At 39.0% G+C, this 25,431-nt stretch overlaps 1 protein-coding gene and 2 pseudogenes across 1 annotated transcript; 1 reads left to right on the top strand and 2 right to left on the bottom strand.

Annotated features, from left to right (window-relative positions):
* Nucleotides 1–880: 880 nt before the first annotated feature.
* On the bottom strand, nt 881–22,213 carry LOC130693092 (E3 ubiquitin-protein ligase MIB2-like; annotated as a pseudogene).
* LOC130693896 (uncharacterized) lies at nt 6,101–7,344 on the bottom strand (annotated as a pseudogene).
* Nucleotides 8,833–10,065, top strand: LOC130693893 (uncharacterized). The gene is made up of 7 exons (XM_057517110.1): nt 8,833–8,945; nt 9,011–9,244; nt 9,304–9,438; nt 9,495–9,687; nt 9,747–9,847; nt 9,892–9,962; nt 10,019–10,065. The coding sequence occupies exons 1-7, from the start codon at nt 8,833–8,835 to the stop codon at nt 10,063–10,065; spliced, it is 894 nt and encodes a 297-aa protein (XP_057373093.1).
* Nucleotides 22,214–25,431: the final 3,218 nt, after the last annotated feature.

The following is a 25,431-nucleotide window of genomic DNA, read 5'->3' on the forward strand; positions in this document are numbered from 1 at the left end:
ACTTAAGCGCTTCGCTTCTTTTTTGCGTCCATAAAACCGGATTTGTACTAAGCTAGTACCAGACAACGAACCGAAAGTACTTAAGCAAATTGATTCCGTATTCAGTACGCAAACTTGTCCGGAAAAATGAGTTCAAATTAGAGTATCGCGGACGCAGACCCCATCTGGACACAAAGTTTCTGCTAGGGATGAGCTCCGGATGTAAGTTATTGAATATCTCACGCAACACCATTTCGTATTCATGGAAATGTATGGCGCGATGTTCTACGCATGAAACTCATCCAATCAGCAATAAGCAGGATGTAAAGTATAATATAAAAATAGAATTCAAGGAAATGTCAATGACACTTGAATTACTATATCTATAATGTATACTTTAAATATAATGCATAACAAACATAATATATAATTTTAACATAAAGAAAACAAACAATGAAGATAAAATATAATTAAAAGTTGTATTTTGGTGACTTCGTTACACATCAAAATGAAACTTAAATTTGTCCGCATATTGTCTTGAAAGTTATCTTAAAGATACTACTAGTCCCGGACATTTGGACGAAAGGAACGGGTCTTAAATATTACCTAAAGAGCTCCTCGGGATCTCCACACTCGGGACGATCGGACATCCTCGGGATGTTTTAACGACAGCCCGGTGCTATGTGGGATTCATACGGCGTTCCATACAAATGGAACATGTACAACCCACTTTTTAAAGCGATCTTTGCTGTGCTGTTGAGACGATTGGCTTGATGTTGGGGTGCCATCTTCAAGAGGGCACAACGTTGAAATGAAACACAATTCAACATGAGCTATAAGTGAACTTGACTCTCAAGAAAACTTTAGAAACGATTTTTACTAACCTAGAATCAATTGGAGATCAATGACAATGGCATTTTAAACATTTTTTCATCCGTTGAGCACATGGCCACACGGTTCAAAACACACATCCGGCGGATTTTCACAGCAGACGATGCATTCAATGCCGTCGGAAGGTGGCCACGATTCATCGGGCGACCTCCCTTTAGCGGTAATTTTTGTCTCGCACGGAATGACGACTGAATCAGGCTCAGTAGCAATTTCGCCACCAACCGAAGCTGATGAAAACCAAGTTCAATGGTTAACGTAACTCACCAACGTTTCCCATACAGAGGAGTCAGCAATAAAGTCTACGCATGTTTGTTTCTGCGTTTGCGGACTTCGGGATTACAACCAAGCTGCATCAAGTAGCAAGCGACTGCCATCGCTAACCTATGAGTTGGATTTCGGCCATTCGCATGTAAACATTATTGGATCTTGATTTGAAATATTTGTTAAAATCCTTTTCGATGAAAGATAAAATTCAAAAGAAACCTACACTGAATTTGTTGGGTGACATCGTAATGCTGGGTTCTCCTTGGAGTGAATGCAACTTGAGACAGGCAACGTGGATACCCGTATCACCATCTTCATCCGCAGCCGTCACATCGGCGCCGGCTTCCACTAAGAGGTCGACAAGAGGAGCATGTCCTTGGGAAACCGCTAGCAGTAAGGGCGTCTGCCTCCGGTTGTTCAGTGGATCAACGCAGCGCTGGCCATCCAAAAACAGTTTGGCCATCTAAAACAAAAATTACGCAGAAACGCTTTAAAAGAGCTCCAAGGAAATGCCAGATAACGAACAACCGCCAACCTGAACATGGCCATTCAAACTAGCTAAATGGAGGATGGTGAATCCTTCATCCTTTTTCTAATCCACCAGCTGTCGATTACGCATCAAAATGCGCTCCGCAGTGCTTAAAAAACACCATAAGATGTTTAACTGTTGGTATGAAACAAATTTCGTTCCATTGTTCCATACTTACACATAATTCCCTTTCAGAGCGGCGTGATGAAGCCTATTGAAATCTCGTGTGTTCGTCAGTGTACAATCAAGAGCTGATGACGAAGCTAAAGCTTCTATAATACCCGCATTCTCTTTGTCGGTTGCATAGTGCAGGGCCGTGTCTCCGTATGAATCCTAGTTCAATTTCAAAGGCGAATGGAGATTACTTTTACGTGCCCTTATCAGGGATGATTAATGTACGACTATGAAATTCGTACTTGAACATTGACGTCACATCCGTATTTGAGGAGCATTTAAACACAAGCAGGGAACTGCTTATTTACAGTGGCATGCAAAGGTGTGCAGCGCCCAGGATTCGTACTGTCAATGACAGCTCCTTTTTTAATGAGCAATTCCATAACTTCGGGCTGATTTCTGTCACGAATAATATCAACAATAAAATTTTTTTAACGCAGGGAAATCATGATAATGTTACCAAAAGCGGCATAATGTAATGCTGTATCGCCGTTACCGTCAGCGATTTCCATGGAGGCCCCTTTGGACAACAAGAATCCAACCAGTTCAGTGTGACCCTGATGAGAGGCAACTTGCAGGCAAGTTTTTCCGCTGCTTTTGGCGTTGAAGAATCGTGAGATGTAAATCGAATCGAACTATAATATTTCAATATCATAAGTTGAAAATACAGTTAAAGTAAAACACCTAGCTAACAAAATTCACTCTTCTCTACTAAATATAAGTTTACTGAGACCTATTATTGAGACAAAAAAATTTCAACTTATATTCTAAAATTAAATTCTTCTTCTTCTTTCAAAGGTGTTTCTATGGGAGTCGTATCCTTTTTCAAAGTCAAATACAAAGCTGCATTTTGTAAAAACTAGTTTTTGAATTACGATGATTGCAGAAGATTGACTGAATTGCCACGAGAATATGGTAAATGTTCCACCAAAAATGTCAGAACACAGCAATTTTGGCTTGGGTTATGTTCCGCGCAATTTATTCCAGCTATTTGCGTGAGTAAATAAATGGCATAATAGTAGGTATGAAATAAACCTGAAATGTCCGTGCCGGATTTTTCGGCCTTTATCAAGGTACAGACCGCTACTGTCTATTTCTATTTCGACATGATGACTTTTTCATGCAAGCTTCCAACTTCAGCTACAGGCTTCTCCGTTCCATCAATAGTTGGCCGCAAATTATATTTGGAACACTTCTATCTAATGCAGCTCCACAGTCTTTTCTCCCATATTATGACCCTATGCCAGCTACAGGAACATGTCTTTCGGCGATGCTGCGTTAACGAAAAGAATGGTGAAATCGCGGTTAACAACCGACATTAACTAAGAAAAACAGATTTCGAAAAAGAGAAAAAGACCTCTTTTCTGACTACAGTGTGTCTTTTAGCTTTGCCAAATGTTTCTCACCAAAAATACAGTCAATGACTAGCTAAAATCTTCATACATACAAGATACAACAATTATTTCCCGCCTACACTTTATTTTTTGTACGTCGATGGGACGCTTAAAAAAAAATGGATAAACCATATTCAGCCCATTAAGGTTTGGACCATAAACCTGTTCATCATTCTATAAAACCGATAAAAAATGGAGAAGAGAAACCTACAAATGGCAATAACATACACAACAAACTATTTCGGTACGTTACATACTCCTTCATTGCTGCTACATTCATTCAGTCCCAGAGTTGCAATACTTAGTTGTTCAACACATCTGATAGGGCTCATTACAAGCTAATCAATTATTCATTCTTGTGCAGAAACCCATCGCTTCAGGACCACAACATTTAATTTCAAATGTCTAAGACATTCCGGAGTGGTTAACTTAAGGTGCGTCTACACTAGAAGTTTTTACGGAAAAGTTACGGTCATACAGGCATAAAGGCATACAGTCTTACTGTCACGCTATTTCAGTTTTTCCGTAGCGCAATCTATACTGCACATAGGTTTATAGACATCATACGGAAAATGGGCGTTATAGAAGGCGGAGCAACCTTTTGGTAGTTCCTGCACATCCCGCTAGGCGAACTTTGTTTTCAAAACAAATAAGTGTCAATTCAAATCTGTCTGTTTCAAGTGTTGATGAAACAAGTCTCGAAGTTTTGTTCTTCCTGAAGTATTCGCTTAACTGTGTATTTTGTTAAATTATAAGCCATGGATCTTAGTTTAGACCAGCTTATTGAAACCACAGAAATTGTTTTGATGTTATCACTTATGTGGAAGATAAGAAAAATGATGAAGGAACGTCAACATCGAAGGAAACATCCTCTTGGTAATCTGTCATATACGTTTCATAATATTCAAACTTGAAATTTCATAATTGATTTTAAAAAGTTCATGAAGGTCGTAGGTGGACTCGTCTACACCCTTCAATATTACAGGTTTTTTTGTAAACCACCAGTTATGTATTATTTTTATATACAAAATGAGTATAGTGTGCCACATGAGTATAATTACCTGGAGAATTGTTTATGAAAATATTTTAATGTTGTTGCTGAAAGTTTATTCAATTAAGCTTTCTTGACAAGAATGAGATCTGTGTTCACACGCGCAGGAGCGCATTGGTGCTTTAAGAAAACAAATGAATCATTTAAATTTATGTTCAAACATGGCCATTTCCATTGCGTATCTAATTCTTTCACGGGACTCCTCATTTGGAATATCGGCTAAACGCCTGGCAAAATTGCTGCAGTATTGCAACAATTCGTCGTAAACTGGATCATTATTACGCGTTTTCGACCTTTCATCCTCTTGTACGCTTTTGGTTTTGTTCCTCAAACTGCTCGACAAGGCATCAAGAGTGTTCACCATTGACTGTTGCAAAGCTGCATCACCGTCTTCTAGCTTGCGTTTTTTTCTAAATGGTTTTTCCCTGACGGGCTGGCAATTTCGGAAAATCCATGTGTAACACCTACAATGATCGTATGACGCAATCGAGTTATACTGACAAATGTATGACTTGCAACCATCAACTACCATTTCCTGATGATGTCGAATTCTTATTACAAGCTGGAGATGGCGTCTTGAAGACATCACGATCAAAATCTGCAACATTGCTAGCGGACGCCGTGGAATTGGTATCACCTGTTGTACTATTGATAGTGGACATGTAATGACATGTCCACTATCAATAGTACAACAGATCATCCAATCATCATCTGTTTCAAATGAAAATATTAGCTTTTCATTCACTCTGCATGAACACAATAGTTGTCAGGAGAAATTGTATTAACCTTCATCATCGGGCGCTGCTGAGTTCTGCGCATACTCTTCAGAAATGCAGAACGTTTCTATTTCGTCAGGCTGGAAACCTTCAGGTGCGGTTTCAATGTCTTCTATGTTCATTTCAATCACCTCATGTGGCATTTCCTTCCGTACAACACTTGCACATTCAGCTGTTGATACATCACTGGTATCGCCACAGTTTGATTGTCGCCTGATGAATATAATGGTAATATTAATGTCAATAATCAAATTCTTTAAACAAAATTTTAGCATCATAGAATACTGTCGCTGTTTAATGTGCTTGTCCAAAAAGTCCATTTGTTTGTAGAACCAAGAAGGAGTTCTCGAAGGAGTTGCATGTGATCCACTTGGTGGCTGTTTGTTCAACATCTTTCTTTCTTTGGTGTACCTATCTTTGAACGATTGCCATGTATCCTTCACCTCAGCAGGGGCTGTAAATGCAACAAAAAAGGACCACGATTAAAGTTTGATATGCATTATTGTAATGGTGCTTTTACTGCAATAAAATTGGGCTGCAATTGTTGCCCTGGCTTGTGCTTGAACTTGTCCGTTCTTGTAATCATGCAATGCTGTGTCATACAATACAGGATGATTTTTTATACACAAAATGAACCTCTCAATGTCTTGTGTTTCTAGTTTCAGTCTAAAAAATATTAAAATTTTACAAAAACTGAGCAAAAGCAACCAATACAATTCAATTATTTACCTTTCTGTTATTTTCTTTGGAGATTTCTTCTTGTTTGGAGATAGTTTAGGCCCATGTTTTTGATATCGTTTATTTTTCAAATTTAAATTTTTAAATACACACGAAAACTGTGGGATACGAACATCAACAAACAATGTTGCAGTTATGTGTTGTTGTACTAATAAAAAGTATTTAAAAATATATACTTCATTCTGATTGGTTGAACCTTATTTTTAGCTTACGGAAGCTCTCGCTTACGGAAAAAGTTTGAAACATTTCAAACTTTTTTTCTTACAGACATACAGGCAAAAAGGCATACGGTTACGGAAAATCGCTAGTGTAGATTGCACGGAATAAGCTTTCCGTATGTCTGTATCGATTCAGTATGTCTGTATGACCGTAAGTTTTCCGTAAAAACTTCTAGTGTAGACGCACCTTTAGACACAGGATGCATAGGCACTACATCACACAGTACAAGCTCCTGCCAAAAATAGCAAAACCTAAGTATATTAAATAAAACTATATGAGGAAACAAATTTTACTTTTCAGTGCACCTTTGATACAGATTGTGTAATACAGTTTACAGTGGAAAGTTGTATCCAACTGCCAATATTTTCATTAGACATATTCCGGTCACGCACTACAACTGAAAATAATGCATGATGAAACTCAGGTCGTTGTTTGTATAGGATTATATGAAAATCAATTCCATCATTATGAGTCAAAAATTGTTTAAATAAACATAACATACTGAAATCTCCGCCAAACTTAAGACCTGATCGGACTACCCAACCAGACAATCGAAAATGTTGATAAGATAGATATCTATGATATGACACTTGTCAGTAAAACCTTTGCAATAAAGCATGTGGCTAAACATTTTAATTTAAAAAAACTTGTTAGGATTAGGCTAGCTTACAGTTTAAAAAATTTGCTTGCTGATTAGCTGTATAGAAAATATAGTGCAAAAAAAACCAAAACAAATTTTTAAAGCAGTGTTTGATGGAAGTTAACTGAATTTGCAACTGAAAAAAATGTTGTCATACCGGAGACAAAAAATTGTTGGTAGTTTTCATAAACAAATCCACGATTTCATCCAGATTCAAGAATTTTTCTTCCAATTTTATTTGTAAACATCCAATGACAGCTTGGGAAAAATGCTTCTTCAACCATCAAATTTCAAGTTTCACTAACATAACTGAAAAACTAGGCATAATTAGTCATTGCGAAATGTAAATTACAATTGCTACAACTATTATCGATTATGTTTTTACTTCAGAGGATTTAAAATTTTTGTGAGCTCCTTGAAAGGTTTCCTTTCCCAAAACATCCCTAAATGCAAAATAGTTATTAAAATAGTTTTACATTATTTTCATGGGAACTAAATATTGTGTTGCAGACCAAGATCATACATAAGAATACAATAGCTGTTTTTGCTCCACATCTTCGATCTCTACACTGCACACTCTACACTACACTAATCCATTTGCCAGCATCGATTGGCTGTGGTATCACTTCAGGGAACCGGGTAAAATGTGTACGTGGGCAGAGGACGGCAAACGTGTAACGATATATCATGGAAATTTTGGCATGTGGACGATTGCCCCCTTTAACAAATGCCCCCCTGGTTCTGTAACAGTTGCCCCCCCGACTTTTGCCCCCCAATATTGATGCTCCCCTAACTAATGCCCCCTTAACTAATGCCCCCTGTCAAATATAACAATTGACCCCCATTTATTGTTTTTAACTGTCTTGTACAAAAAGCGAACGCTACAATAAAATATTATTGGCAACTACCTTGTGTTTGTTTTCATTGTTATTGGCGTCTGCTAATGGCCTGTTCGATACTGTCATCAAATAATATATTGCTGTCTGCTATTGCAAAGTGTAGTGGTGAATGTCGTGTGTGTGTGTGTGTGTTTCCTATGTTTTGATCTATCGGACTTTGGAGGTAGGTACCAATCATCAATTAATTTAATTGACCCATTTTTGCCCGGCTGGCTATATCTTCGTGGTGTTTTTTTTCTCATGTTTATCTCGGTGGGCAATTTTGCACGGTTGGCTATTCCTTAGCAACTATGCCATCGAAGAATAGCTCAGATGGTAGAGCAACGGGTTTCCTGATCTTCGGTCCCCCAAAAAATTCCGGGTTCAATTCCCGGTTGGGTACCTCGGTACTCAGGGTATGACGTAGTGACGAGAATCTGGTGCAGTCATGGCAACATGGTCGGGCGACCTCCAGGTAATTGTCATTGCTGAAACCGATCGATGAAGATAATCGCCATATCCACCTAGTCGCCGGGTGCTATGGAAAGATGTCCGATTTGGTTGGGGGCCCACTAGAGCTAGCCATCCACCATGGATAGCGGAGTGCTTAGTGCAATACAGCCGGTGTAAAAGCCGGTGGCGCCGCGATGATTCCATCCTGAGGTTAGTTGTTTTGTGCTTGTTGCTTCTTTATTTCTCTGCTTTCTTAAAGACTGGACCCAAGTGCATGGTGTATCAGTGTGAAGAAATTTGTTAAACCAAATATTTAGATAGCGAAATGCATTCAACAGCTATAAAATAATTAAATGAATTTTTTTATTTACATTGCTTTGAAATGAGAGGAAGAACATGGTCATCTAGTTCCATGCCCTCAATTATTAAGCAGTTGTATGACAAAATGTTGCTCTTACAGTGCTGGTATTTTAAACTTAATAATAAATGGAAAGTAAAAGGTAAGTAAAATAAAAGTAAAATAAACAATCCGCGCGTCGGGTCATGCGTTTGATCGCGCGTCGGGTAATGCGTTTGATCGCGCTTCGGATATCTCACAGCTCCCTTGGGGATGTCACAGCAAACAGGCTTGTTTGTAGTTACCTACCTTGTGTGTTCCAGCCGATTTTTTGTTTTTTGCATCCTTTCTCCTTCTTTGAATCTTATTGGTTTCCGACTTATGTAATTTTTGTAACCTTTTCGAATAAACCTATGTATAGGAAGTAGGAAGTCACAAATGTCAATTCATTCTTCTCTAGCACATCTTGCGCATCTCTGATTAATATTTCTACTCTTTTAATTTTAAAAATGTCTTACGAAGAAGACGAGTTCCCTATGGTTGAACCCGTTAAAGGAGTTAAATACAGTGGTACCCGTTACAACTCCGAGAAAGGATTTATTTACCATCTACAGAAGAAAACGTAAGACTTTGATTTTGTATTAAAGCATAGTTGAGCAGTAATTCTTAAATTAATTAATTTTTCAGATCCAAGCACAACATATATCACTGCAAGTACCATAAGAAACTTCAGGGTGGGTGCAAGGCGAGAGTTAAGTCGGGACTTGAAGATGCTATTTTCAGCAAACACGGTGATGCTAAGCATAATCATCCACTCGAGCTGGAAGAACAGCAGTTGCTTCGTGTAGTCAACGCATGTGCTGATGCTGCTGCTGTGGATCGCCGTAAACCACGGATTGTGTTTGACGCCGTTCGGAGAGAGTAAGTCCATCTTCATTGCGGAAATCATTAAATGTTAATCATAAAATTTTTTATTAAAGAAATGCTGGAGTTAACATTGGGTATGGTGATGCAATGCAGCGTCGGATGCAGCGATCAAAAAGGAGAAGGCAACCACAAATACCCAAGACTGTAGAAGAAATAGCTGGATTGATTGAAGAGTATCAGGACTATAGGTAATGCCAAAAATTAGTACTATTAAGAAAATTTCAATATCTATTTTCTTGTAAAGGGATGCCTTTGGTGGTGGAAGATTTTTTAGAGGCCTGGTGAAGACGGTTGAGGGAGAGGCATTGGTCTTTTTATCACCGACGCTACTGCCGGAACTTAGTGAAGCGACCGAACTTCAAGCTGACGCAACTTTCCGAACAGTCCCCGGATTATTCAAACAGCTCTTCACTATCCACATCACAAGGGGTCATTTGGTAAATAACTATTAAAAAATTAAGCTGTAAACTGATATTTTACCAAAGTTTTTCATTAGGCATTCCCATTTGCGTACATTCTAATGACTAGAAAATCACGCATCCTTTATGATGCTGTGCTAGCGAAAGTAATCGATATTTTTGATGAGCTTCATCCTGAGCGCTACATTTCGGTTGATCTCATAATGTCTGATTATGAGGCAGCAATTCAAGGTTCGATGGCGGCCGCATTTCATGGAAGTCAACATGTTGGTTGCTTCTTTCACTACTCTCAGGTATATTTATCTTTTAAATATTTTGAAAGCATTTTAATTAATCAAATTTTATTCAGGCTATCTGGAGAAGGATACAAAAGTATGGCCTTCAGTGTGCCTATAAGAACCGCGCTGTTATTGGGAAATACGTAAAGGAGCTTATCGCGCTAGCGCTTTTGCCGTCGGATGAAATTTTGGCTGGTTATCAAGTAAGTGCCTGACATTTTAAATTGAAATTTCGAAATTTTTACACTTTTTTTTTACAACAGAATATAAAAGCCTACTATCATGATGTTCTCCGCCGTGAAAGTGCAGCTATTCAGGCAGGAATAAAGCAACTCAACAACTATTTCCTTAGCTACTGGATTGGTGAAATTTCTCCGCAAGTTTTCAGTGTTTTTGGCCTGGTGAACCGGACCAATAATTTGGTGGAATCGTGGCACCAGTGGCTGAATGACCGCATGGGAAAATCCCATCTTAGTGTTTGGGATTTCATCTGTAAGTGTGGGCGTTAGCATATTTTTAAATGCATTTAATATGTACAATTCTGAAAGACAATTTAAACAATTCATATTTTTCAGATTTTATCAAGGAAGCAGAGGATTCTAAAGCTCACGATTACCTAGCCGAGTCAGAAAATCTACGAACAACCAGAAGACAACCCCTTTCGCAGCGAAAACGGAATGAGGTCATATCAAAAAACGAAAAGGATTTTATTGAGGCTTCCATCTCTATGCGGGATTTTCTAAAAAAATCCAGGCATTTAACTGAGCCAGATCGTAAGTTCGCATTTAATTTGTAACTTATAATTTATCTTAATGGCGTTGAATTATATTTTCAGCTGATTACACAAAACCAAGCCGACTCGACTGAAAGGGCAACAATTCAACCCAGAAGGCGATTCTTGGCTGGAACTGTTAGAGCGCCTGCAGTTAACCACGCTTCTCCTACAGTCGAGCCAGCCGACAATGATCATGATCCTTCGAAATAACGCCTGTAACCAGTCGCCCACGCCGTATCGTTCACGCACCCCGTCACCTGTCAGCAGACGGTGATTCCCCAATTACGCCTCCCAGTCGACGATGTACCCGCAGAAGACAATAATAAAATCTGTTTTACTTATTGTCTATCATATTGCATATGGAAGGGGGGCTATTGTTATGTTGAATAGGGGGCATTAGTTAAGGGGGCATTAGTTAGGGGGGGGGCATTAGTTTTGGGGGGCAAAAGTCGGGGGGCAACTGTTACAGAACCAGGGGGGCATTTGTTAAAGAGGGCAATCGTCGCTATCCCGAAATTTTTGAGGAAGAGCAGAATGCTGTTGTGAAAAAGTGGAGTTCTACTGTTTAATTTCCTTTCCACAGAGCAGGCGGAGCGCTAAAACTGAGTCTCCCATGTTTTACGGTAGCTGACAATGACAGATATTTATTATACGGTGTAGCTTACCACTTCGGTGTAAAAATAATAGTAATTCATGTCTCCTGTGAGTATATTCTAAACATTTCCAATTAATTACATGATTACTTACCTAATTAAACGTTTAAAAACTGCTCATTAATATTGTTTTATTATTTTTTCATTCATAAATTCGTGAAAAACATTCACAAACTGTCTGCAGACGCCATCTATTGGCAAGTCATCGACCAATGCTTGCGATAGAATTTTTATGGGAAAATGTCTAAAAACGGTAAACCATCGAAATTCAAATTTTATTTCTGGTGTTTTACCAATACATGAACCATTTATTTTCTTATTATTATTTGTTGCACAACATTGGAAAACTGTTTATTTTTTCTTATTGCTGATTATTTTACTGATTATCTGATTCCCTAGCCGTGTTTGAACATTCATCCTTTTGGAACAACTAGGCATAGCTCTTTTCTTTGTTTGATGTCCTTTCAAATTGTTCTACATCAAATTTTCAATAAAACCTAATTGAACTTAATGTGACTATAGGCACTAAACTGAAATTCGATGTTAAATTTTTGGGATGTCTTGGTGTTTTGGAAAAAATGCAAGAATACCTCAAGATTTTACACTTACGGGGTTCAAATCGGCGGTGCATTTCATGATAAACGCGTATGACCGAAAGATATCTCATTCTGCTCAAACTCAAAAATCGAAAATGGTTAAGTGTTCAACATGCTACTTGGCAGTGTCGAGAGTTCTTGCAGTCAGCTGTTTAGTGGGGTTCTTCGTAATATTGGGGACCATGGGAAAAGCAATTCGCCCTGTACTCTCCAGTGTTGCACGCGAAGAAAACACACCAGATGCGGTACTACGTATGAAACCAGACATGATGAACGCACTCTCGAAAATTCTTCCTGAACTCCACAGGGTGAAATTTGACCGTCAGAAAACAAAAATGACAAAAGTTCTCTCTAGTTTTACCGATGAAGAAAAATCACCTGAAGCGGGCCCTGCCGAAAAAACAGACATGATGAATGTCTTCTCGAATATCTTTCATGGCATTCAAGCACTTGACTTGGACGTTGAACACAAATCAGAAATGATTAACGTACTCTCCAGTGTTACCCGTGAAGATAACACACCAGATGCGGGGCAGCGTATGAGAACAGACGAAGGTATTGTTGAAAATACTTCATGACCTCAACGGACTGGAATTGGACCATGATCATAGATCAAAAATGATTAAATTTCTCTCTAGTGTTACTGATGAAGAAAAATCACCGGAAGCGGACTCTGCCGAGAAAAAAGACATGCTTAATGTTTTCTCGAATATCCTTCATGACACTAAAGCACTTGAATTGGACGTTGAACACAAATCAGAAATGATTAATGTACTCTCCAGTGTTATCCGTGAAGGTAAGAAACTAGATGCGGGAATACGCATGAAAACAGGCATGACGAAGGTATTGTTGAAAATACTTCATGACCTCAACGGACTGGAACTGGAGCATGAACAGAGATCAAAAAAGGTTAAATTTCTCTCTAGTGTTACTGACGAAGAAAAATTACCTGAAGCGGGACCTGCCGAGAAAAGAGACATGCTGAATGTTTTCTCGAATGTCCTTCATGGCATTAAAGCACTCGAATTGGACGTTGAACACAAATCAGAAATGATTAACGTGCTCTCCAGTGTTACCCGTCAAGAACACACACCAGATGTGGGTCTACGTATGAAAACAGACATGATGAAGGTGTTCTCGAAAATACTTCATGACTTCAACGGACTGGAATTGGACCATGATCGGAAATTAAAAATGATTAAAGTTCTCTTCAGCATTACTCATGAAGAAAAATCACCTGAGACGGACCCTGTCGAGAAAAAAGACATGCTGAATGTTTTCTCAAGTATCCTTCATGGCATTAAAGAACTTGAATTGGACGTTGGACACAAATCAGAAATGATTAACGTACTCTCCAGGGTAACCCGTGAAGATGACGCATCCGATGCGGGATTACGTCTGAAAACAGACATAACGAAGGTGTTCTCGAAAATACTTCAAGCCCTCAATGGACTGAAATTGGACCATGACCAGAGATCAAACATGGTTAAAGTTCTCTCCAGTGTTACTCACGAAGAAAAATCACCTGAGGCGGGCCCTGCCGAGAAACTAGTCATGCTGAATGTTTTCTCAAAAACCCTTCATGGCATTAAAGCACTTGAATTAGATGTTGAACACAAATCAGTAATGATTAACGTGCTCTCCAGTGTTGCCCGTGAAGAAAACACACCAGATACGGGAAACTACTAGGAAAACAGACATGACGAAAGTGTTCTCGAAAATACTTCGTGCCCTAAGCGGACTGGAATTGGAACATGATCAGAAATCAAAAATGATTAAAGTGCCTTCCAGTGTTACTCATGAAGAAAAATCACCTGAAACGGGCTCTGCCGAGAAAATAGGCATGCTGAATATTTTCTCGAAAATCCTTCGTGGCATGAAAGCACTTGATTTGGACGTCGAACACAAATCAGAAATGATTAGCGTGCTCTCCAGTGTTGCCCGTGACGAAAAGACACCAGATACGGGACTACGTATGAAAACAGCCATGACGGACGTGTTCGCGAAAATACTTCATAATCTCAGCGGACTGGAATTGGACGATGATTTAAAATCAAAAATGACTCACGTTTTCTCCAGTATTGCTGATAAAGAAAAATCGCCTTAAGCAGGCCCTGCTGAGAAAACAGGTATTTTGCATGTTTTCTCGGATATCCTTCATGACATTAGAGTGCTTAAATTTAATAAATCTATTCACTGCAAGATACAAACGGTAAACTGAGAGTTCTAAAGTTAATTGCAGAAACCTTCCGGATGAAGATTCCTATGCAACTGACAGAGGAAAAATCAGAGTCAATCTCGTCTACACCTCTTACAACTTAACCTTTTTCTACTTTCGACCACAATTCAATAAAAATATTGTTTGTGTAATTTGGCCTGAACAAAATATAAAAAATTTAAAAAAAAAGTTGTTATTTTATTTTATTATAGAATAGTGATTAACATTAAGGTTATTATTATTGTCGCGGGGGAAAAGAAGACTGATTATCTCTTCACAGGGATGATTCACCCGGCACCCACTTTTAGAAAGATACGGAGATACTCAGTCACGACCAGGGTTAATTCGCGCAACGGTATAAAACGCTGTTGCGAAACTCCGTTGGTCAAGTCCCCATCCGTGGATCTCTCGGAATTTACTGATGGCTTACTGCGGTGTACTAGCGGGCAAGTACAGCGGCATTTTGGCGGATAGAGGCAATGGGCGGGTCTACGGTTACAGATAGGGAGTGTTTCGATTTCTAAAGGGTTAAAGTTGTTTCGAAGACTAAAGGGTCGACAAACAAAAAAATGGCAAATAAGGGCATTAAAAATATGTTAGTGCCACGTATTCCCCGACTCTGGACAGGCTCAAAGTTACTAGTACCATAAATAGTATAGTACATCAGAAGCAGTCCATATTTCATAGCAACTGCGCTACGCATGTTTAGCTCCAGAGATGGCGTTTTGGCGGTTTTGTTCGAAATTCGAAAGGAGGAATACTGTGATAAAGGAACAAGGGGAAAGTGGGGCTAGTAGGCACGGGTGTATGTTGGTTAATCCCTTTTTTCGCGACCAGCAATAAATTTGAATTCCTGGAAAAATAATTTGATATTAACAGCATAAATCCACAACTTTTAAAAGAAAAGCCAGCCCAGATGATGCGTAATTAAAAAATAAAAGAAGTTTTTCGGTTTAAAATAGTTTTGCCTACTTATTTACAATTCTGCAACTGGAGGTTTGCGAAATTATTTTAAAATTTCAAAAAATATAATTTAAATGAAACATTCATTCTTCTTTAAACACATGATTCATTTTATTTAATGTGCCAATTCAATTGCTTAAAAAACAAATTTTTAAGATGCCCCTATTTCGAGGTAAATAACGAATATACCTACCTATACCTAAACAAAATAAAAGAATATGAGAATCAATAATGAAGGGAGTATGGCGTTGTGGGAGATAAACTTGCTATAAAGATTTTTCTTAAACGAGGGCAACAAACCCGCCAATGGCACATTAATCAATAGTACCGATATGTTGTGTTCCGGTCAGGTCAAATACTACCACACTAGCTGAACGAATCCATTACAGCTTCGGAAGTCTCATATCGTCCTTTAAGTATTGTCAAAATTGGGTCGAAATCTCAGGGTACATACCAGAAAAATCTCAAGAAATCAATCAATCATTCCAGAATTTCAAACCTTGATTGCTAACGAAATCCTCCCTATAAAGCACGTTTCCAAAAATAATTTTTCATTGCGAGCAACATAAACATACGCTCATTCACATCAAGTAAGCCGTTGAATTTTCCATACGAAGAGCAGTCGATATTTCGTACAAATACCTGCAGCTATTAAAGGCCCGTATCATTTCTGCGCTATATAATTAATCGCGCTAATCTGGCAGCATTGAAAACAAACGACCGCCCTGTTGCTGTAAAGTTATAGTCATGTATACGGTGACTAAACCTAGCTTTGGTGATTAATGATTGATTAAAAATCTGATTCGTCAGAGGCCATTGTATTGAATATGTCCGCAGGCAGCAGTCACATACACAGTTCAAAGCGAAGTCGATTTGTTGGCTGGCCATACCTCCAGATGGTTATCCTTTACTGGCTGTCTGCATTTGCATATATAGAATAGCTATAAATACAAGGCATTCGACAGATACATTTGATCGCGTTTGGTTTGACCGCTTGAAATGAGAGGACCTCCAACTGACCGATAAGGTGGACCAATGCGACATGTTTCGGTTGACGTGATGAATTGGACCTTGTGCCCTGTCGTACGTGAGCTTGTTTAACAGCTATTCTTTTCTTCCTATTATTTCTCTTCTTTGACACGGACTAAAACTAGTTTCTTTCTGTTTTCCATTTTCCCTTTTTGTTCGTTTGCTTTCTGTCTCCCTCCTCTTAAATTGTCACCTTCTTTTTTGCCCGTTCCTAGCCCAACCTTCTACTTCGTCACGTAACGAGTTCTGCACCAAGCCGCCATTGGAGACGATATGGATGAACAAAACATGTAATGCAGATATATGCCAGATTGCTGCCGTGGCGTTAGGGTGATAACCTTGGTCGGTTGGAAAGACGAGTTATACGTTGAATATTAAACGTTCGTTGACAACACCATGCTATTTATCTTGCGTTTTTTTGTTTTTGTTTTTGTTTCTTTTCTTATTGATTTATATTTTTCTTGCTGTCCATCTCGCTAGTTGGTAGCTAACTTGGCTAGTTCTAACCCATTTCTAGTAGCCCTATCTTTCTTTTGTGTGTTTCTTTCCGATAAATTCAGCCATCTCGATTTTTCTTGCAAATTTCTTCTTGCATTTTTTGTTGCGCATGCAAATGTATGTGCATTCCAGTTTTCATTTAAAGATTGCCGTTCAAGTGGTAACTGGAAATCAAAATTTATGCCAAGCAAGGTCATGGCCACTTTGAAGTTACTGTTTATGTGTTTCTTAGTGCTGAAGTGATTGCCAAACGACTCTTTTAAAAAGGCATTTGGCTGAGATGTCAAAGGACAAGACGGCATACTCGTTTAGACACCTTTCTTTCTAAAAAAAAAGTAAATATGCCAATGCTAACGATAACCCTAATTTAAACATTAACCAAATTTACCCACGATCATAGAGCAATATGAAATTAGGCTAAGAACTGGTTTGAAATTCTCCGTCACGTATATCTATCCAGACGTCTATTGCCTAAACAGAAAGTGATTTCGTCATAGTTTGAACAAAAAATTATATATTTGTTTAAGAGCTGTGATGCGATTAGGTACGTCTGCTAGTCTTCAGCAGCGCCGGGTTGTCAACAAAAACGAAACGGACTGCAGTCCTAGTGAAATCTATTGCAACAAAAGCTTTCGTTGCGCTAAGGGCCTTTTTCCCCTATTGTATCGAAATATTTCGTAGCGCTCAGACCCTTTTTCCACTATCGCACTGCAGCTTTGTAACTCCTAAACAAAAGCCTTCAACAAGTATAACATGTAGCATAATGAAATTTTTAGTTATGATTGCTCTTTTGAGCGTGATTTCAGTTCCAAACTCCTGAAAACAGGTATAAGCTCATCCCAATATAAATAGCCGTATTCAACGATTGCATAAACAGAACGACATTATTTAAGAAGTGATTTAAGAACCACTATAGTGGTTCTTATTTTTTCCGAAATTGTACTTTTCCATCCTCCACGTGCAACCCTCAGAAGACGCACACTCCCACTAAAGGGAATCTTGTCCTCTATCAAATGGTGCATATTCAAACACGGTTAAAACGACAGAAAAGTGAAAGTTTTGCGAAATTTTTCAAGACCCAATAAAAAAACCCCCAAAAGAACAAGTGATGTGACGGTAATATTCCGCTCGTATCCAGGCTGCGATTATGTTTTAAATTTCACTCAGTTTCTTGTTGCGATTACAAGGATCCCTAATCAATACAGTAAGCACGGTGGCAAATCTAAGAAAATTCTTTGTAGCAAACGTATTAAAGTCACTAACAATATTGTTACGGAATCGTCGATTAACCGACGATATCAACGAATAGCTTCCGTATCGAGGAAGACCGAGAGGGAATTGTTGAAGACTTAAGGGAGAGTTAGTTAGTTCATGGTAGTAGAGTGTTGAGTCTGGATGTCCCAAAGAAGTCCCTAATCTTAAAGGTTAAACCTGTATTTCTATTGTTACTATTATTCTATTGTATTGTGTTAGTGTTCAGACCGTCCGGGTATTTATGTCGTTGGGACGGACGGTCTGGTGGATCGTGTTATGTTGTTTGTACAGGTCGTCCGGGTATGTATGTTGTTGGTACGGACGACCTGGGTATGTTTCTTGGTGGTACCTGTTCGTGGTACCGGAGACCAAGTTTGATAGAGTAGGACGTTGGTAAAGACGTCCGACTATACTCGCCAATTGTTACTAAGCTTATGTAATCTAGATATGTCTGTTTAAGGACTTATATGCTAAGTAATAAAGACAAGTAATTAGACTGGAACGTAACAATGGTGTCAGAAGTGGGATCGGGTCTTTGAAGAGTCGTAATTATCCGACTACCCGAACTGAACAATTTCAGTCTAATTGATTGTCTTTTAGTTATTATCATCGTACGTTTTGTCTTGCTCATTTTTTTTCTCTAGCTTTTCAGTTATTGCTATCACCCCTATTTCCTTACAAAAAAAAAAAAAAATGACTACCGAAGAACAAATGAATATGTTTACAGAAATTGTGAGAACTCAACAAATTTTACAACAACAAATGAATGATCAAAATCGTTTACGCGAACAAAACGACAATCCGTGCCTTCCAACGTATAGCGCGAAAAACGAAGAAGATGTGCTCGATTTCATTGAAGTAGTTAACCGAGAAGCGGTGGCGGGACAATGGGATGACAATCGCAAACTTCGTTTAGCAAAGGGAGCTTTACGAGGAATTGCTGCAGAGTGGCGCTGGCAACATGAAACGGAAGTTCCTTCCGATTGGAATGGCTGGTCAACAGCTCTATGTTCCACTTTTCGGAGACGTTACAACTTTACTGAGTGGGAAAAACTAGTAACAACACATGTTCAACAAAAAGATGAATCCGTCCCTCGGTATGCCCTGTCGAAAGCCAAACTTCGCCGTCATTGCCCTTACCCGATGACCGAAGCTGATTTCATTCCATATCTCATTCAAGGAATTTTCTTCCAACAATTTCGTGTTGTACTGTTACAACACCCTCCAAACACAGTCATCGCTTTCATCCGGGATTATGGAGTCCTAGCAGCAAATGCAGTTCACACTGCTGTAAAAGAGTCAGATGTAATCTCGTTAGGGATTCGTTTAGACGAACAAGTTCAAGAACTAACGGAACTGAAAATTCGGCTAAACGAAAATGCAAGAAGCTTACCCTATAACACTTCCAACCAACAATATCGACGGCCCGGAAACATGCTTAGTGGAGAGCGGCTGTGCTTTAAATGCAACAATACTGGCCATATGCGCCATGAATGTCCTCTGAACGATGTTCAACGGTCGGGAAACGACAAAGCCGGACCCCGGGGCCAGGCTCGGCATTAAATGCTTTTGATGCCCCATCTACTCGACCTGTATCCCTCTTAATCACACAACTAACTATTCTACCGCCAACTGCACTGATGTTCGTGCCTACAAAATTCACAATTCATAAAAACAAAAAAAAAAAAAAATAACCCTACTCCTCAAGAATTTGATTGGAAACCCAAGATCGTTGCAACAAAAGCACGTCGTAATCAACAAACGTTTGTTAAAAACTTACTCTTCTTTCATTTAAAATTTACAGTTATGTTCTTCATTTACATTCTTTGTTAAATTATCTCTCTTATTTCGGTTTTATAGAAATAAAACTCGAGTCAGGAAAGGCCGTGTTACGGAATCGTCGATTAACCGACGATATCAACGAATAGCTTCCGTATCGAGGAAGACCGAGAGGGAATTGTTGAAGACTTAAGGGAGAGTTAGTTAGTTCATGGTAGTAGAGTGTTGAGTCTGGATGTCCCAAAGAAGTCCCTAATCTTAAAGGTTAAACCTGTATTTCTATTGTTACTATTATTCTATTGTATTGTGTTAGTGTTCAGACCGTCCGGGTATTTATGTCGTTGGGACGGACGGTCTGGTGGATCGTGTTATGTTGTTTGTACAGGTCGTCCGGGTATGTATGTTGTTGGTACGGACGACCTGGGTATGTTTCTTGGTGGTACCTGTTCGTGGTACCGGAGACCAAGTTTGATAGAGTAGGACGTTGGTAAAGACGTCCGACTATACTCGCCAATTGTTACTAAGCTTATGTAATCTAGATATGTCTGTTTAAGGACTTATATGCTAAGTAATAAAGACAAGTAATTAGACTGGAACGTAACAATATATCCAGTATAACTAGACATAATCATCACGCAAAATCCAAGGCAAAGACTTCATGTTGAATTTAAATGTATTAAATATATTCGTATTAATCATGTTAGGCTAATTGCTGTAGCAATAACTGTTCGAAGATATTAAATTTACCCTGTGCAGCCGCCCTTACAAGCAGATCGGCTATAGTGCCCTCATTCAACGTTCCCGGCTGATGGCTAGGATGAGACAGAGAAAGTGGTTGTTGTTGCTGTTGTTTCGGACCAGTCACAAGCAGATGAGATAGTAATGAAGCCAACAGATTTGAAAAACTCAAATTCGGACATTCAAGACACCGTTCATAGTAAGACTAATAATATATTTAAAAAAAAAAAGAAACCGACTTATGTGTTCTTGACGAATGCTTGCAGCCATGGTGTTATGAAGGTCTGTCGCTGAACCGGGCAATGGCGTAAGACATAATGGATTGGGTCCAAGTCTCTTCATCCGCAGTGACTCGTAGATCACCATCGTCATAGACCTTTGTCACCTTACCGATTTTACCAGGAGCCTAGAAAACAGATTTAATTATTTTTTTCTTTTATTTTTCCTTTTCAGATATTACGGAGTTGTGCGTAATTTCATCTGACAGAAACGTCATGCTTCAACAACATTGCATTGCTAAAATCATACATACCAATCGCATTAAATCAACCGACACTCCATGACCTCGTTGAAGAAGTTTCACGTGTGCGATATCATCGTTTAGCCTTACTGCGACTCCGACAGAAAAATCCGATAAACGATAAATTGTTCGCGGATGGAACGTCCAACGTTGGTTACGGCCATCAAATTCAACTCGAATATCTCTCCTTTCGGTGACGCCGTGAACTGTTCCGACGTGACCTATGCACTTTTGACGACTAGGAAAGCGGGGGAAGAGGAGACGGAATGCCATCTCACAACGCTAAAATATGAATTCGAACAGCGATGTACCTCCACCACACGAGGAGTCCAGCCTCCGTGTCCTTCTTGCATTTCTCTTAGCCGATCGGCCTCAACGGTAACTTTGACTTCGTCGCCCACGCTAAACGCTGCAACGGCGCTTGAGGAGCTGGGATCGCCCGAAGGTCTGCTGGTAAAATCGTTTGATAGTTCTAAAACCGGACGTGCTTCACGATAGTAATATTCCCCCTACGGCAGCATGAACACAACTCAAATCCATCTACCCTTGTACCTCAGACGGTAAACGTTTGTCGAGCTAGAAGCCCAAGCTACATTAGCCATCCAACATCCTTTATAGAAAAAAAAACTAGAAGTAAAATCAACTGTCGCAAAAAAATTCATTTTTGCATACCTGATTTCCCAGTCCCAGTCAGGTCCTCGAACTACTTTGGCTCTACCAAAAATACACCTGTGACTTGAATTTTTGGCATGCTTTGCCGTTTATTCACAATAACAATTGAATTCAAAGATAGAAAACAGGTACTAGAATTATGTAAAACTAAAGAAGCAAATATACCCAAATGATGATGCATTTTCATAGCGTGAAAATGAGTGAAACAGATCATGTTTTTCTTCCGTGAAACAGGAAGTACATAAATCAAAATCTTTACACAATCGGCACTTCCGTCTCATTCCTGAGATTCCTTGGCACTTGCAGCCATCACGTACAATGTCCTGAAACTTAACACCAACTGGGGCATTATCCCCATAATTGTAGCATTAAAACACAACAGAAGACATCAAAACTGATTTTGCATAACCCTTAAATCATAATCTCCTTGATAACCAACACAGTAATTCTTTCTAGCACCAATATCCCACTGCACGACAATTGTTTTGTCAGGCCTTGATGGGCTTCCGGGTTTACCCATTTCAACAACAGTTCCAACATTCCCGTTGCCACTGCCCTGGTTACCCTGCATTTGTTTTCAAACAAAACGTAATAGGTTGCAATTCATATAAATTTTTCAGTTCTACTATTTGTTATGAAATTCATCTACCATTTTGCGTTAATCATATTTATTAAAAGCAGTTCTATGTAAGTTGATTGCACAGTAGAATCATTGAGATCTAATGGGAACATAATTCCTATTTTAAAATCACTTAGTTTGAATATGAACTCTATTGTGTGTGAGCATAATCTGCCGTATTCAAATTTGAAACCATAGCTTAAAACAGCCATACAAATTGTTTATGATATCCCGGGAAGATGGGCAATGCCTCAGAAGGTCTTCAAGCATAGTTCATGTTACTTTGTATAGATATAAGATCAATTATTTTATTTTAGGACCAGATTTCCCGTAACATGTGGGAAAAAGTAAAGCTGTCTAAAAGCTTGGAAAACGCCCTTCGACAGATTAATGAGTACCTTATGTTCTGGCCAGGCTTTAACAAGCAAAAGTGCATACTGACTGCTTAAAATCTCCCAATACCTGACAATAATGAAAAAACTGAGACTGCGAGGACAGTAAGTGTTTAAAATGTCATTTAGCAATTATTCGGCATGAATAACCCTATTTTCCTAAATATTTTAATTATTCCAATATTGCTCCCGATGGGAAGAAACTGGTGCCTATCCAAACAAAACAAAATAGGCGTGACCGTCGCCGAGAAGAAAAAGTCCTAGTCGCTGCCCGTCTAGATTCATTCATTTTCGAAAAAGAACTTCTCGAACGTCTTAAAATTTAAACTGTATGTTTTTTTATTATTTTTGTATCTAAATAATAATAACACTCATCGATTGGAATAACCTTTGGTAGGGGACATTTACAACTTCCCTCAAGTTGCTTTTAGTAGACCTTTGGAAGAGGCGGAAGACGCGGGAGTTAATATAGAAGGCGAGGACTATGGAGAAGATGAAGAAAACGAAGGAGAAGAGGTTTGTAGATTCCTTTGAAAATTTTGTTGAATTATAGAGTTTCCATATAGAGTAGTTTATAATTTTTTTTTTTTTAACCAGGAGATTGATGAAGAGCTAGAGAAAGAACTAGAAGAACAGAGCGAAAACGAAGAGATTGAATATGTTGAAGCTGACAGTCATCTAGAAAGAGAGTTAGAAAGTGAATCGGATATAGAAGACACGAAACTGAAACTCCTTCTAAAAACTTGAAACGTACAGTGTAGTTTTGAACGTGACATACATCAATAGAGCCACAATATCAATGGAGCGCTTGGTTGTCGAAGAGGTGCAAACACCTGAAAGTAATGAAAATAATGTTAAACAAAAAATTAAATTTTAGCTTGAAAAAGTGGCGGTACCGATTCTGTTACTATCATATTGACAACATAGGATCCCAGAAATCCACAAATGCTTGTAACGAAATTCGTGACACCCGTCTAAGTACTGGAATTTCACCCGGTTACCATCAGGCTGCCAATACACTGCTCGTAGCTCAGAGGTAATATTCTTATCGTCATTTTAAATATTGCAGTTAATTAAAAAATGTGGTATACGCTTGCTTTGGTGAGGGAAGACAGGCCAAATTTTGGTTTTATTTATAGATTCTATTCGCTAGCCCATTGATATTGCCCAGTAAATTATATGAAACACAAATCTTAGAAACGTTAAATTTAATAGTTTAACTGGCTGTTCTCCTCCTTGTGTCCAAATCGTCGACCTTCCTGAACGCAACACATTCAAATTTCGGTTTGTGCTGTTGATATTTTCCATTTTTTATATTTTTATTGGCAATAATTAAATTTAATAATAATAATTTCTTCCCAATTTCAACAGAATTCCCCCAGCTAACACATCCGATACCTGGCGATAATTAGTTTCGATCTTCAAATTACCATATTGCACTAAAAAAAATGGCAGCTACGTCACTTGCGCTTAAACATCTGAACACAGGACGGTGGGGTTGTTTTTCCAAGACTTGCTTTCGGGTATTCGGTGTTCTTCGTGAGGTCCTTCCTCATCAAGTTGCATACATATGTGTCTTCTCTCCCCTTTTATTTTTAATATTAACCTGAGCCACTAAGCTATGGTCGGGTGTTTATTCAAATACCTCATCTTTTAAGGTAAGAGGCGAACTCGTCATCCTTTCGCCACCCTTCTATGCCAGAGTGCAAAAAGCATTTGCGGTGAGTGAGTGCCTACTACATAAAAGCAGCTGCCATAGCTATTTTCTCAGCTTAAAGGGTAGAAATTAAAAGAATTCGCGCAATTTTTTAGATCCAATAACATAAACCAAAGGAACATGTGATATGACGGTAACTCTTACGCTCGTATCCGACTGTGATTAGGTTATAAATTTCACTTAGTTTCATAGTCATTTCAAGGATGCTTAATCGATACCGTACCAAACGGTGTCACATCTAAGAAAATGCTTTTTAATAAAGGTATTAAAGGCACATACAATATATCCAGTATAACTAGACATAATCACCATGATAAATCAAAGACAAAGACTTCATATAGAATTTAACCAAAATAAAATGTACACAAAAATGAGGTGCGGCTAGGATGGGCGAAACATTGCATAGTCTGAGGTCCCGCTCTAGCAGTTTTTGAAATAGGCCTTCCCAAGTAGCCTATTGTCTATTTGAACTGGAAACGGTAGCAGCAAAGCGTTGCACACTTCCTTTCGCTTGGGACAAACGGCTGATCCAACCCGCCCGTTAACGCCACTCGCATTCTCCTTTTGACCAGTACAGATTAATTTTACGTGCGACCAAGTTTCGGCATATATCACAAGTGCGTAGCGTTTGCGAACAGCTGTCACACGCACAGTGGCCGCAAAGGAAAGCCTACAAAAGCACAGGCTTCAATTTATGTAACAAAAAATAACACTTATGTTCATGGTCTCCGCGAGCCGACTCGACCATTCGGGTTCACAGCGTTTGTCTGCCAGTCCTCGGGAATCTAGAACAATGGCCTTACCAGCAGCTCAAGGTGCCGTGCCACCTGAGCCTTGCGTTGTTACCGTTCCTAACCGGAACGATAGAGTTCAGTCATCCTTTCCATGCGTTTATGTCTCCATTAAAGGTGGGCAACGGTAATGCAGTTCTCACTACCGACGACTGCGCCTCGATCTTTTTTTTTTTCTCTAAGTCTCCTCGTTTTCTTGCGGTATTTATCTTCTAAATCCCGATCCTTCGCTTTCTCTGCGACCGTGGATACTTGCCCGAGCCTTTCGTT

The sequence above is a fragment of the Daphnia carinata genome, chromosome 3, assembly GCF_022539665.2.
Source record: "Daphnia carinata strain CSIRO-1 chromosome 3, CSIRO_AGI_Dcar_HiC_V3, whole genome shotgun sequence".
Taxonomy (NCBI): domain Eukaryota; kingdom Metazoa; phylum Arthropoda; class Branchiopoda; order Diplostraca; family Daphniidae; genus Daphnia; species Daphnia carinata.